We start from the raw sequence: 15,114 nt of genomic DNA on the forward strand, positions 1-15,114 counted from the left end.
ATGACAGGTAATCAGAGTTACTGGATGGAGTGGTGGCTCTTGAGTGAAAGTGACTTTTGCCCCCACCCTTCCTGGAGGACACTTGACAATGGCTGGAGACATCTTTATTTGTCACATCTGGGGATGTGCTACAGGCTTCTAGTGGGTAGAGACCAGGATATTACTAAATATGGCACAATGCACAGGACAGCCACCCGCCCCCCCGCCCCCGCCAAAAAAGAATGATCTGGCCCAAAATATCAACAGTGTGCTGTTGAGAACCTTGGATAGAGGATGGGGACTGAAGAGAGGCTGGGGTTGCTGCATGTACTCTTGCTTCAGGGAGCTACATTTGCCAGGTTCTCGTGTGGCCCAGCCCCTTCCCCAGAATCTGTACCGGGCATATTGATGTCATTTCTTGTCATGCCCTTGGGATCAAGAAACCTTGGGGGGCCCCTGAAAGCCATAAGCACAGAAAGGGGCGATTTAAGGAGGGTGGTGTGGGAGAAGAGAATTTTGGGAAGAATAAAATTGTCCTCATGTGTTTGGGGACTGTGTCAGACGGAAAAGAGATGAGGTGTGCCTTGGGATGAACCATTCCAGAAGGCAGACTGGGACTGATGACGGAGTCAGATTCCAAATTTGACATAAAGACTACTGTAGCAACCAGAAATGCCCAGATCTGTCTGGAGAGTGCTGGATTTTCTGTCACTGAAAATTTCATGTACAGGTCAATGACCACTGAGTGGTGATATGATAGAGGGGAGTTGATGCAAAGAATATGCTACGATATTGTGATTCTACACTACTTTTATGATTCTTGCCCAGAACTCAGAGCTCCTTGTTCCTTAGCTGAAGGGCTCCTTGGATGTCCGATTTGACAGGTTTCATCCATTTACCTGTGCTACTCTTTTTTCAGATATAAAACAAAGAATTGTTTTGCACCGAGGCAGAACAGATACATTGAAAGAATTATCAGAAAAGAATAATACATAGGTATGTATTTGCATTTGACTTTCATCCAAATATTTGGGACAGGGTAACTGGTTAGTGGCTGCTTTCTCATGCTCAAACTCTTACAATGTGATTACCTCAAAATGTCATAGGGATTAGAACCTGTCTGAGCCTGTCTGTCTCTTCTCATAGCCCCTAGTTTCTTACTCTTGATTTCTTTTTTTTTGGCTACCCTGCACGGCATGCTGGGTCTTAGTTCCCTGACTGGGAATCAAACCAGTGCCCCATGCAGTTGGAAGAATGGAGTCTTAACCACTGGACCACCGGGGAAGTCCCTTTCTTATAATTTCTTTAGATATTCTGTAAATCCCCTCTTTCCCTCCTGCTCACAGCAGACATTGAGTAACCTCTAGTTGTTATTGAGACGGATATTTTACAAGATGTTTTACAAAGCACTTTATCAGTTCAGTTCAGTTGCTCAGTCGTGTCTGACTCTTTGCGACCCCATGGACTGTGGCACGCCAGACTTCCCTGTCCATCACCAACTCCCGAAGCTTACTCAAACTCATGTCCGTTGAGTCGGTGATGCCATGCAACCATCTCATCCTCTTCTCCTCCTGCCTTCAATCTTTCCTAGCGGCAGGGTCTTTTCCAGTGAGTCAGTTCTTTGCATCAGGTGACCAAAGTATTGGAGTTTCAGCTTCAGCATCAGTCCTTCCAATGAATATTCAGGACTGATTTCCTTTAGGACTGACTGGTTGAATCTCCTTGCAGTCCAAGGGACTCTCAAGAGTCTTCTAGAAATAAGAAAGGTTTACTTATTGTGGAAAAAATGCAAGCTCCTGCGAGTGGTAGCCTCATTAGGTAATGTTTTTCTCAGAGCTGCCATGGAAACTTATGTTGCCTAGTTACTCCCTAAATTTTAAAAGGAATTTTTCCTTGAGTCTCAGGTGATAGTGGTACATTCATTCATTTATTCAAGCAGTAAATATTTTCTGAGCACCATGTATGTGCCAGGTACTTTTCATGTGAATAAAACAGGCAAAATTCCTGCCCTAGTGAGCTTCATAGTCTGATTTAATTGACTTGAGGGCAGGCCTGGACACTGGTATTTTTTTAACTGTTTATTTTATATTGGGGTATAGCTATTTAACAATGTTATAATAGTTTCAGATGAACAGTAAAGGGACTCAGCCATATATATATGTATCCATTCTCCCCGAAACTCCCTTCCCATCCAGGCTACCACATAACATTGAGCAGAGTTCCCTGTGCTAGACGGTAGGTGCTTATTGGTTATCCTTTTTAAAGATTTCGGGTTTTTTTTTGCTTGTTTTACTCCTGTTGAGTTTACCTTCAAAGTTTATTTAGAATATGACCACTTCTCACCACCTCCACAACTCTCTCCCCATCCTGAGCCACCATCATCTATCATGTCAGTGACTGAAGAGTCTAACTGGTCTCCCTGTGTCTACCATAGCTTTTCATGCAGCAGTCACTGTGATCATGGGGAAATGTGATCCGTCATGCCACTCCTCTTCTTGAAACTCTTGCTGGCTCATATCGTGAAGAGCTAATAAAGCCCATAGGGCATCCTACAAGGCCATTTGGGATCTCACCATTGTGTCCTATCTGCTTAGGACATCCATCCTGTATCTGACGTCCATTACTCTTCTTCTTTCTGTGCTCAACTATGTCAGCCTTTGTACTAGTCTAACACATCAGACTTGCTCCTGCCCCAGGGCCTTTGCACTGACTGTTTCCTCTGCTGTGCACTCTTCATTCCCCACCAGCATGAAAGCTCTAGCAGAATAGGAATCTTTGTTTTCTTCTCAGGTATCCACAAAGACTAGGACAGTGACTGGCACGGACCACACACTTAATAAATATTTGTTGGATGTGTGAACGAGCTTGCATTGTTTTTATGATCAGAGAAAAGGAAAACAAAGTACTACATGTTGGGAGGAAAAGGAAAGCCTGCTCTGGGTAACAGAAGAGATTTTTCTCCATTTGAATTTCTGACTCTTCTTTCTTCAGGAATGATTGTGAACAACCTCTCTCTGTGCTACCACAACAAACTCATCTTAGCCCCTATGGTTCGGGTGGGGACTCTCCCAATGCGGCTTCTGGCCCTGGACTATGGAGCGGACATTGTGTACTGTGAGGTAAGGGGCTCCTAATCCTCCCGGACAGAGAGCTTTTCCACAAGTGCAGCCTCCTCACCTGTGGGTGGGTGTGTTCAGAAGCTAGAGGAGGCAGAATGGGCCCTCCCTTCACAGGTGCTCACTGAGAGCATCAGAAGACCAAAACACAGGAGTTTTGTGAGCCCTGCCAAGGATCAGGAGCCTGGGCTGCAGGGAGGCATTGTGGGACACCTGGGCCAGGTGGATAGATGAACATCGTGTCAGGTCACTGCTGTGGCTCCTATAGGAGTTAATACACATTCATTACGTGAATGAGGAAGCTCAGTTTCAGAGTGAGAAGGGAAAGGACCAGATTCAGGCTAGAGAAACTGGATGGGGTTGGTTTGGGAAGCCATAGTATTTTCTGATAGCAATGGCTAGTAGGCCAGTTACTGGCCTGCTGCTTTGAAGAATATTATTAATAGGACTTCAGACTCAGGTTTAGAAAACATCTTCTAGGAAAAACAGTTAAAGGAGTAGCTGATATTGGATAGGGACTGTGAGCAGTGGTTCTTAGTTAGGCAGGTAAGCTTCCCCCACAACCCTTAATCCTGCTATGCCTCTCTAGTAGGGGTGAGAGGTTAAAGAAATTACCCAAGTGCTTCTGACGTTTCCATCTTGAAGAGCCATCTGTGGAGGGAGAACTGTGGCTATAAGAGGGCTACACAAGGATCCTTGTGCTGATGGATCTATTCTGTGTCAATATCCTGGTTGCAATATACACACTATTATGTATATAGGTTACCTATATAATAAAAACCTACTATATAGAATAGGAAACTCTGCTCAATACTCTGTAGTGACCTATATGGGAAAAGAATCTAAAAAACAGTGGATATGTGTGTATGTGTAACTGATTCACTGTGCTCTACATCTGAAACTAACACAACATTGTAAATCACCTACACACCAATAAAAATGAAATAAAATAAACAACAACAAACAAACCAAAATAAAATGGGACTCTAGTGACCCAGACGTGAGAGGACACCTGCCCTTTAATACGCAAGATGAAGGGAGAAGACAGTGGCCTTTAGAGACCTTGATTACCAAAATGGGTACTTAAATTTTTTTTATGGTAAAAAACGCATAACATAAGATTTACCATCTTAACTTTTTAAGTGTACAATTCAGTAGTTGTGAAACAGATCTCTAGAACCTTTTCATCTTGCAAAACTGAAACTCTATACCCATTAAACAACAACTCCCCTTTCCCCCATCCCTCAACGGCCCCTTCACCATTCTACTTTCTGTTTCTATGAATCTGAATACTTTAGATACCTCATGTAAGTGGAAATATGCTATAGTTGTCTTTTTGTGACTGGCTTATTGTGGCTCAGCTGGTAAAGAATCTTTCTGCAATGTGGGAGACCTGGGTTCAATCCCTGGGTTGGGAAGATGCCCTGGAGAAGGGAAAGGCTACCCACTCCAGTATTCTGGCCTGGAGAATTCCATGGACTGTATAGTCCATGAGGTCACAAAGAATCGGACACGACTGAGTGACTTTCACTTATTTTATTTAGCATAATATCCTCAAGGTTCATCCGTGTTGTACTATGTGACAGGTTTTCCTTCCATTTTTAGGCTGAATAATATTCCATGGTATATGTACTGCATTTTGCTTGTCCATTCATTTATCTGTCGGTGGACATTTGGGTCACTTTTATTTCTTGGCTATTTTGAAGAGTGCTGCTTTGAATATAGGTGTGCAGATCCCTTTTCGAGACCCTGCTTTCAGTTCTTTGGGATGTATATACCCAGAAATAGGGTTTGCTGGATCATGTGGTAGTGTTTTCATCTTTTGAGGCATTTCCATACTGTTTTCTCTGTCTTTTGGACTATTTCACACCCCCACCAGCAGTGTACAGTTTCTGAAATCTTTCCTAGCACTTATTATTTTCTTTTTTAATATTACCCCTGTTAATGGGTGTGAAGTGATAGCGTGTTGTGCTTTTGATTTGCATTTCTCTGATGATGAATGATATTGAGCATGTTTTTGTATGCTTCATGGCCATTGGTATATCATCTTTGAGGAAATTTCTATTCAAATCTTCTGCCCAGAATGGGTAATTTTTTTAAACTTACAAAGAAATTATTTATGGAAAAAATTGCAGGGAATGGACAAAGAACATCCATATACCGTTTACCCAGATTGACCTACTGTTAACATTTTGCTTGATTTGTTTTATAATTTGTTCTTCTCTCTAATATATGTATTTTCTCCATAACTATTTGAAAGTTTCATATAGTATGATGTATTACTTCTCAAATACTTCATGATATTTTCTAATAATAAAGTCACTCTTTTTTTAAGATTTTTTTTGGAGGGAGTGGACCATTTTTAAAGTCTTTATTGAATCAGTTACAATACTGGTTCTGTTTTTTATGTTTTTTTGTTTGTTTGTTTTTGGCCCTGAGGCATGTGGGGTCTTAATTCCCCTGATTGAACCTACACTCTGTTCATTGGAAGGCGAAGTCTTAACCACTGGATTGCCAGGGAAGTCTCTTTCTGTCTTTTTTTCTTTGAGATTGTTGCCATCCTAGTCACTCTGAAATGCTATCTCACTGTGAGTTTTTTTTGTTTGTTTGTTTTTAAAGATAGGATCTATTTATTATTTTTTTTACCACACTAGGGATTGAACCCAGGCCCTTGGCATTGAGAACGGAGTCCTAACCTCTGGACTGCCAGGAAATTCTCCCCTTTATGGACATTGTGGTTTTGATTTGCATTTCCTAGTAATGATATTGAGCATCTTTTGCTATGTTTATTTTCCATCTATATATCTTTTTTGGAGAAATATCTCTTCATATCTTATGCCCATTTTAAAAGTATTTTTTTTTATTCTAGGAGTTTTAAGAGTTCTTTATATATTCTGGATATTAGACCTTTAACAGATATATTATTTGCAAATATTTTCTCCCATTCTGTGGATTGTCTTTTCAGTTTATTTTTCATTTATTTATTTTTTTAAGACTTCATTTTAATTTTTAAAAATTTTATATAAGTATAATTGATTTACTTTATTGATAGTATCCTTTGATGCACAAAAAATTTTAATTTTAATGAAGTTCAATTTATCTAATACTTTCCTTTGTTGTTTGTGCTTTTGGTATCATCTCTAAGGGGCTTCCTTGGTGGTTCAGATGGTAAAGAATCTGCCTGAAATGCAGGAGAACAAGGTTTGATCCCTGGGTTGGAAAGATCCCTTAAAGAAGCAAATAGCTTGAAGAATTATATCAATGGAGGAGCCTGGTGGGGTGGAATGGAGGAGATGAAGGTAGCAGGCTGTAGTTCAGATATAGGAAAATAATATCTGACAAAAATGGAACAATAAGCCCATACATGATAAGACACTTGAAAATTAAATGCTGTTCAAACATTTGGTAGCCATATGAATAAAATAATTTGCTTGCTGGAGAAGGAAATGGCAACCCACTCCAGTATTCTTGCCTGGGAAAGTCCATGGACAGAGGAGCCTGGCAGGCTGTAGTCCATGCGGTTACATGACTGAGCATACATGAATAAGGAGGGTGGAGGGAGATGGGCTAGTAGAAATAAACTGAAAAAAAAAAAAATCCTCTTGCAGTGCAGGAGGCCATACCTGACTTATACATGGCCTTACTTATCAGGTAAGTTAAAAAGGCAAAATTAGTTTCACCAAGAAGATAAAAACCAGTTAAAAGTATATTCTTAACTGTGATGGAGATAGATTTGGGAACTAGAAAGCATTGTTTGTGGCAAAATTTGAGTTGTCTCTTCTATAAAAATAAATGTCATATATGATAAAAATTGAGGGATATAGGAAAAATAGTTGTGATAATTGAAGTAGAAAAATAATATCCTATTTGAGAAAGAATAGTTTTTTTCTGCACAACTTTTATAGATATAAAAGTCAGTTTGGTAGGAAGATGCACAGATGAACTCTATCACATGGAAAAACAATGTTTTCACCAATGAAGGAAATACAGTGAAAAAAAAGAAAAACCTGTGAGGTTCTAGGCTATAACCAAAGAACTGACTAAAATGAATAAAATTGATAAACAATAGTGTTGAAGACGTGTGGGTGAGCAGGCACACGTGTGGTTTTACTGGTGACAATTGAAATTAATTTCTCCACTTAACAATCAGCTGAGCATCTGCTGCATGTAAGGCGTTGAAGCAGCTTCACCAGATGTTCAGTAAGCACTTGTAACATGCTGGGCGCTAATGACACAAAGATGAACGAGGCTGTGTCCAAGCCCCAGAGGCTCTTTGGGTATAATGGGGACACAGAAAAGAAAATAAGACATTTCAAGGGCCATTTTGCCTCAGCTCCTCCTCTCAGGTCCTCAAAGCCCACCTTTGTGTGAATCCAGAACCTTCCTCAGGGTGTTCATCATTTGATGGTAAAGGAATGATGGGTGCATCTGTAGCTAGCATACAGAGAAGAAGTGGTCCAGCTGTGAAGGTGGGCGTGGTGGAGGGTTTGAGGAATTCCGAGGGGGACAAATTACTGCTGCTGGGGCTGGGATCCCAGCAGTAGGGACCCCAGCTCACTCTCACTTTCACTCAGCTCGCTTTCCCTGACTCATTCTCAGCCAAAGCTCAGCCTGGCTGCAGCCCTTTCCATAAGCACAGGTCACTCAGTGCTGCCCATTTATGTACTGGCCTTCTTGCCTACCCCTGCAACCAGGATCACTGGTCTTCCCTGCTGTACCCAGGACCTGTGTGTCTAGGACTGACATGTGCCCTTTGATTCCTCTGCAGGAGCTGATCGACCTCAAGATGCTTCAGTGCAAGAGAGTTGTCAATGGTGAGTGTAGCTGTGGTCCTAGGATTGTGTGTGTGCCCATTCATGCCCAGGCTGTGCTAACATTGCCTTTGCCTGGGTGTCAGTGTCCCCTGGTGCTCCTTGCCTGGCTGTGTCATTTTGTGGCTCCCATGCTCTCTTGAGTAGGGTTTCCCGACCACCTGCAATGCAGGAAACCCAGGTTTGATCTCTGGTCAAGAAGATCCCCTGGAGAAGGAAATGGCAACCCACACTAGTATTCTTGAGTGGGAAGTCCCATGGACAGAGGAGCTTGGCAGGCTGTGGTCCATGGGGTCACAAGAGTCAAATATGACTTAGTGACTAAACCACCACCATCATGGTCTCTTGAGAATAGTCACTGCTCTCCAGAGACCATGACAAACTGCCAGTTGTGAAGCAGGCTGTGAATACCTTCTACCTGCTGGCTTACTGGAATATGAATCACTAGGTTTTGTAGTACAGGTGACCCCCTTGGGGTCAGGGTGGCTTCAGCACTGATCCTGACCCTGCTGCTCTCTGACCCTGGGGCAAGTCACATGACCTCTCTGCCTCAGTGTCTTTAGCTGTAAGAGGAAAATCACAATCCTTGCTTTATTTAAATCATAGGGTTGGAATGAGGATCAAATAAGATAAAGGACATGTAAGTACTTTGCAAATGGAAGTAGTTGTGCTAAATTGTGGTTTTGCTTATACTTTATTGATAAGGCTGATTCTGCTTTAATGAGAGTTGGGGTATTGTTTGAGGTTTTTGAAATGTATACACGTTTGTGACATCTTAAAATAACTTCACTTGAAGTTTTGTCAATTTCATGTTTAATTCTTTTAGATATATGTTTTCTTTGTGTTATGAAAAATTCAATGTTATAGATATCAGTTCAGTTCAGTCAGTTGTGTCCAATTCTTTGCGACCCCATGGACCACACCATGCCAGGCTTCCCTGTCCATCACCAATTCCCAGAGCTTGCTCAAACTTATGTCTGTTGAGTCAGTTATACTATCCAGCCTTCTCATCTTCTATCGTCCCCTTCTCCTGCCTTCAATCTTGCCCAACATCAGAGTCTTTTCCAATGAGTCAGTTCTTTGCATCAGGTGGCCAAAGTATTGGAGCTTCAGTTCAGCATCAATCATTTCAATGAATATTCAGGACTGATTTCCTTTAGGATTGGCTGGTTGATCTCCTTGCAGTCCAAGTTACTCTCCAACACCACAGTTCAAAATCATCAATTCTTCGGTGCTCAGCTTTCTTTAAGGTCCGCCTCTCATCCATACATGACTACTGGAAAAACCATTGACTAGATGAATCTTTGTTAGCAAAGGTCTCTCCTTTTTAATATGCTGTCTAGGTTGGTCATAGCTTTTAAAATTATTACTCCTGAAATAAAAGGAGCGAGCGTCTTTTAATTTCATTGCTGCAGTCACCATCTGCAGTAATTTTGGAGCCCAAGAAAAGAAAGTCTGTCACTGTTTCCATTATTTCCCCATCTATTTGCCATGAGGTGATGACTGGATGCCATGATCTTCATTTTTGGAATATTGAGTTTTGAGCCAGCTTTTTCACTCTCCTCTTTCACTTTCATCAAGAGGCTCTTTAATTCCTCTTCACTTTTTTGCATAAAGGTGGTGTCATCTGCATATCTGAGGTTATTGATATTTCTCCCAGCAATCTTGATTCCAGCTTGTACTTCATCCAGCCCTGCATTTTGCAGAATATACTCGCGTATAAATTAAATAAGCAGGGTGACAATGTACAGCCTTGACATACTCCTTTCCCAATCCTAAAAAATGAAAATTCTGCATAATCTCATGCTTGAAGAATAATCACAAAGAGAAATGACATGTACTTTTTACACACACTTGGGATCATGATACGTGTTTTTTATTTTTATTTTTATTTTGGGGGGAGAAAGAGGGCAGGGGGCCCGCGAACGGCTACATGCCACCATCTCTCTCCCTGTCACTGGGGACAGAGGGAAGGACATGGGCATGGACGTGTGACAGCGGCAACAGGCTTGCCACCGGCCCCCTGACCACACACATCCCCCCCAGGAAAGGGGACGGCAGGGCCTCCCTACGATGTCCCTGGTCTCTCGTCTGTGCCCTGCCTCTCCCCTGTTCCCTGTCCCAGCCCATGGGCAAGGCCCACAGCAGGGAAATGATACACGTTTTGCCCCTTGCTTTACTATTAATGCGAAGACATTTGTGTTTTCTTGCAGAGGCACTCAGCACAGTGGACTTTGTTGCTCCCGATGACCGAGTGGTCTTCCGCACCTGTGAAAGGGAGCAGAGCAAGGTCGTCTTCCAGATGGTAGGACATCCCAGGGCCAAACACATTTCCCATCTCATGCCCTGGGCTGGGGGAGTGTTACGTGTCTGGGCTCCGTTATACAGTGGTCTTCAGTCTTCCTGAAGATCCTGCATTCAATGATTTCAGACCTCTGCTCATGAGTGATTACACTCTTGGAGACGGTTTATGGAAATCAAGCTATTAGTGGTCTATTACATGCTTCCAGTCTCAAATTTCACTTCCTTCATTGTAGGAATTATCTGTTTATCATGACTAATATATATTTTTATTCCCTAGAATCAGTTGTTCAGATCATGGTCTTTGTTTTGTATAGTCTATATATATTTACCATTTAAAGAAACTAGGTTTCTTCAAGAGTAGTTTTTGGGGACTTTCCTAGCAGTCCAGTGGTTAAGACTCTGTGCTTTTACCACAGGGGGCATGGGTTTGGTCCTTGGTTGAGGGAGTAAGATCCCACATGCCATGCAGTACAACCAGGGGAAAAAAAAAGAATGGTTAGGATTTGTGTTAGGGTCATAGCGATTCTGTCGTTCTCTCACTTTGGGCATTTCTCAGTATTTTTTCAGAAATACCTCCTGGATAACATTTAGGTTTGTTAAAAGAAAATTGATAACAGGACTTTCCTGGTGGCCCAGTGGTTAAGAATCTGCCTGCCAATGCACGGGACATGGGTTTGATCCCTGATCCAGGAAGATTCCATATGCAGTGGGGCAGCTAAGCCCATGCACTGTGACTAGCGAGCCCGCATGCCCTAGAGCTGGTGCTCTGCAATAAGAGAAGCTACCACAATGAGAAATCTGCTTGCTGAAACTAGAGAAAGCCTGTGTACAGCAACAACAACAACAATTTTTTTTAGTTGATATCAGTGAGTAACCATATGATAAAGCAGATACAGAAGAATGTTAATTGTAGAATCTAAGTGGTGGGTATATGAACATTCACTCTAAAATCTTTCCAACTTTTTTGTATGTTTCAAAGTATTGACACCATGGATGACATTTTCTTAGCTGTCCAGTGAGCCAGTCCAGTGGGCTAAGAATAACACCTGGTCTCCACTTGCTGGTGTGTGTGTGTGTGTGTATGTGTCTGTGTGTGTGTGTCTGTGTGTGTGTGTGTGTGTGTCTCTGTGTGTGTGTGTGTCTGTGTGTGTGTGTCTGTGTGTCTGTGTGTCTGTGTTATGTGTGCATGGTGTGCCTGAGTGTGGTTGTCTGTGCATATGGACTGTGTCAGGGCCTTGGTTGATATAGCCTCTTGTTTTCCCAGGGGACTTCAGATGCAGAGCGAGCTCTTGCTGTGGCCAGGCTTGTGTAAGTTCTTCCCTCTTGGGGGACTGCCTTTGCCTCTCCTGTGGGCCTTGAGGTCTTATTGTTCCCTGTGACCTTGGAGGTGACCACCCTTCTGCTTCCTAGTCCACTACCTTCTGTTTTCAGGTTAAGAGGGTCATATTTCCTTCTCTATTTGTGGTGAATAAGGGCTGCCCCAGGTATGATGTGAACCCACTGTGTCTGGACCCCAGAGAACCTTTGGGTGGAAGCCTGTTTGTTAGTGTTTATTTATGAGGCTTCCTTTCTGGAGACTACCATGACTATGAACCCTGAGCTTTTAAATCTCATGAAGTGTAAGTAAGACTTACTGCTTTCTAAATTAATGAAGGCAGCAGAGTAATGTGGTTCAGGAGATGGGCTTTTGTGTTATCTCTGGGCTGGAATCCTTACTTTGCTATCTGCTGACTGTGTGACCTTAGATCCGTAACTTAACCTCACTGAGAACTTAGGTTTCCTCGTCAATAAAATGAGACCAATAGTCCCACCTCCCTCTGGCATTATAGGGAAGGGTACATGAGATGATGCATGTAAATATCTTTGCAATATGTGGCATGTAGTGAGTGCTTGGTAAGTTGTTAGCTCTTGTTATTAATTACAATGAAGGTGAGAAGAAACTTGGGTAGTAGTTGCCGCTGGTCACAGACAAGTAACTGTGTATGTACCAGATGATAAGGAAAGGGTCCTTTCTGCATCTGAGGACTGTTTGGAGGAAGCTAACTATGCAGCCGAGCACACCAAGACAGTCCCTCACTTCCACCAGAACCAGTACTCTGGGAAAGGGCTCTCGTGCCTGGGTCACTTTTGTGCATCGGCAAATGGCTTTTACTACCCAGTTAGGACTGGAATTCTGGGATGGAGTTCCATGTGGCTATCACTCAATATTCAAGTCATCTGATACAACTGAAAGCTGGCAGAATCCTCTACAACTAGCCTTTCCTACATGTGTGAGCACCTTATATTCTTCTTCTGGAGTTCTGCCCAGGAGGAGAGGTGGTTGCATATTTTAGAGACAGAATTTTTCATTTCCTATTCCTGAGGGTTAGTGTGTTTCAGAGAGCCAGTAAGAATTTCAGGAGCACAGACCCATACCCTTGACTTTATGTCCTACCCTCAAGTTGAATATTTATTACCTTTCCTCCTTCATGTTTTTCCAGAGAAAATGATGTGGCTGGTATTGATGTCAACATGGGCTGTCCTAAAGAGTATTCCACCAAGGTAAACTGCTTTCATTGTACTCTTCACAAATATAGGGTGCAGATTAAAGGAAACTGGAGGTGACAACTAAGTACAGTGCCTGACTCTGGAGTAGATCCTGTACTCATGAGCAAGAAGCCCAAGAGGGTGTTATTAGATCAGCTGGCAAAATTGGAATATAGATGATGGTAGATGAGCTAAAAAGTACTGTATCAATGAAAATATATGAAGTTGATAACTTCTGTGGTTATGTAAGAATATCTCTATTAGAAAATACACAGAAATATTTAGGGTCAAGGGCTATGATATATATATATAATATATAATATATATATATATAATTACCGTCAAATGGTTCAGAAAAAAAAATTTAATTTTATTTACTTATTTTTGTCTGTGCTGGGTTTTTGTTGCTCCATACTGGCTTTCTCTAAGTGCGATGAGTAGGGACCACTCTCTAGCTGTGGAGCATGGGTTTCTCATTGCCATGGTTTCTCTTGTTGCAGAGCACAGGCTCTAGGGCCTGCTGACTCAGCAATTGGGGAGCAACAAGGCATGTGCAGTCTTGGTTTTGGAGGTGGTTTGAAGCAGATGAAAATGCCTTAGTTGCCCTGAGGCATGTGCAGTCTTCCTGGATTAGGAATTGAACTGGTGTCCCCAGCATTGGCAGGTGGATTCTTAACCATTGGATCACCAGGAAAGTCCAGGAAAAATTTTAGATGTGCATACACATACACATGTATACATAAATAAATATTCACACACACACAGAGCACTCGTGCCCAAGTAATAAATGGTGTAAATGTTAAAAGAAAAATGTGAACAGAGCTCTGTCTTTTTTATGATAAAAATAGAGGATGCAATATATGTATCCAAATTGTCATATCAGAAGAGACCAGACAGGACTGCAGTGGAAGCTCTGAGAAAGGAACAGAAGGGCAGCCCTTAAACACAGGCTCTTGTGGGGAAATGTGGTCCCTGAGGAGGAGGCTTGGGACCTGGCAGGCCAAGAGAGTGGTACAAGCTGGGACCCGGAGGCCAACATGAAGTAGAGGCGGGGAACCTTGATTTGACCAGAGGGTTGAGAACTGGGAGGGGAAGAGGCAGCAGAGGAACATGTGATTGAAAATCTTGGTTGAGACCAGGTTAACTGAATTCTGACTTTTTAGATATCTCTGACCTGTTTTGGAACAGAGAAGGCTTGTGATTAGAAACTTCGTCTCTTCCCCCAGGGGAAGTCAGCATTACTAGTTCCTTGTGTGTCTTTCCAAATATATTCTATAAATAGAAATGCTAATCTAGAAGCCATGTGTCTAGTGGATTCAAGTGTAAAGAGGCTAGACGTCAGGACACAGATATCTGAAATGAGTATCTTGAGTCCACAGGGGAAACCAAGGATGGAGAGAAGAAAAGCCAAGTTGGGGCTGAATTTGGCAGTGCTTGGCTGGCAAATGATCACACTGGGAGTGGGAGGTGGGGTGAGTTGTGGAGGCAGAGGGAGGGTAGACTGGCAGCCAAGAGGATGGTTGGTCTCAGGGTCACTGGGACTGCGGGAGGAAGAGGTGGCCTGGAGAGGATGTAAAGGGCAGCTTGGAGCTAACTGGGTGCAAGGCACCAGAGCAACTCCTGCAGGGTCACCTCGGAAACCTGATCATAGGGTGCGAGAGTCTGCAGTCTAGATGTGGCAGATTGTCCCCATAGCCCAGAGTCTGCTCTCAGGAGTTGGTTGGAGTTGGTTGGCCTAAGGACCCTTGCTTTAGCCCAGGAGGCTGAGACTGCCTGAGGGAAAGGCCCTTGGGATACTTGAAAACCAGAGGACCTTTGTGGGTGGCTGCTTCAAGGAATTGTGGAAGTTTGCCCTTGTCTCTTCCTAAGTGGCTCAGTGGTAAAGAACCTGCCTGCCAACACAGGAGATGCGGGAGATGCAGATTCAATCCCTGGGGCAGGAGGATCCCCTGGAGTAGGAAATGGCAACCCATTCCAGTATTCTTGCCTGGGAAATCCTATGGGCAGAGGAGCCTGGCGATACAGTCCATGGGGTGGCAAGGAATTGGACATGGCTGAGCATGAACGCAAGGAGTTGAAAACATCAGGCTCTGTTTTGCTACCTTCTAATTATTCCCTTGTGCACCTGAGTTGTGTATGGAGCAGAGCTGAAATGGTTGGAATATTCCCCCTGACATCATGGCATGAAAAAAGCAAGGAACAGGATTGTATATGATGTGTCACCATATCTGTGCAGGAAGTGGGGAATGAATATATATATTTACACTTCTTTTTATATATTTGGAAAGATACACAAGAAACTGGTGACACTTGTTTCCCCTGGGGAAAGAAACTAAGTTTTTCTTTGGTTTTACAGAAGAAATAAGGTTCCCTTGCAG

General features: G+C 42.8%; 1 protein-coding gene across 7 annotated transcripts in view; it reads left to right on the top strand.

Annotated features, from left to right (window-relative positions):
* The window catches only part of DUS2 (dihydrouridine synthase 2), a 45,300-nt gene that overhangs the window by 15,349 nt on the left and 14,837 nt on the right, over nt 1-15,114 (top strand). For all 7 annotated transcript variants that reach the window (XM_069550137.1, XM_069550139.1, XM_069550140.1 and 4 more), the window contains 6 exons: nt 899-975; nt 2,971-3,098; nt 7,864-7,909; nt 10,120-10,211; nt 11,475-11,518; nt 12,691-12,751. In XM_069550137.1, coding sequence (XP_069406238.1) covers nt 2,973-3,098; nt 7,864-7,909; nt 10,120-10,211; nt 11,475-11,518; nt 12,691-12,751 — 369 coding nt within the window. In that variant the 5' untranslated portion in view covers nt 899-975; nt 2,971-2,972. The remainder of the gene's footprint in view (nt 1-898; nt 976-2,970; nt 3,099-7,863; nt 7,910-10,119; nt 10,212-11,474; nt 11,519-12,690; nt 12,752-15,114) is intronic.

Source organism: Ovis canadensis, chromosome 14 (assembly GCF_042477335.2).
Source record: "Ovis canadensis isolate MfBH-ARS-UI-01 breed Bighorn chromosome 14, ARS-UI_OviCan_v2, whole genome shotgun sequence".
In the NCBI taxonomy this organism is placed as follows: domain Eukaryota; kingdom Metazoa; phylum Chordata; class Mammalia; order Artiodactyla; family Bovidae; genus Ovis; species Ovis canadensis.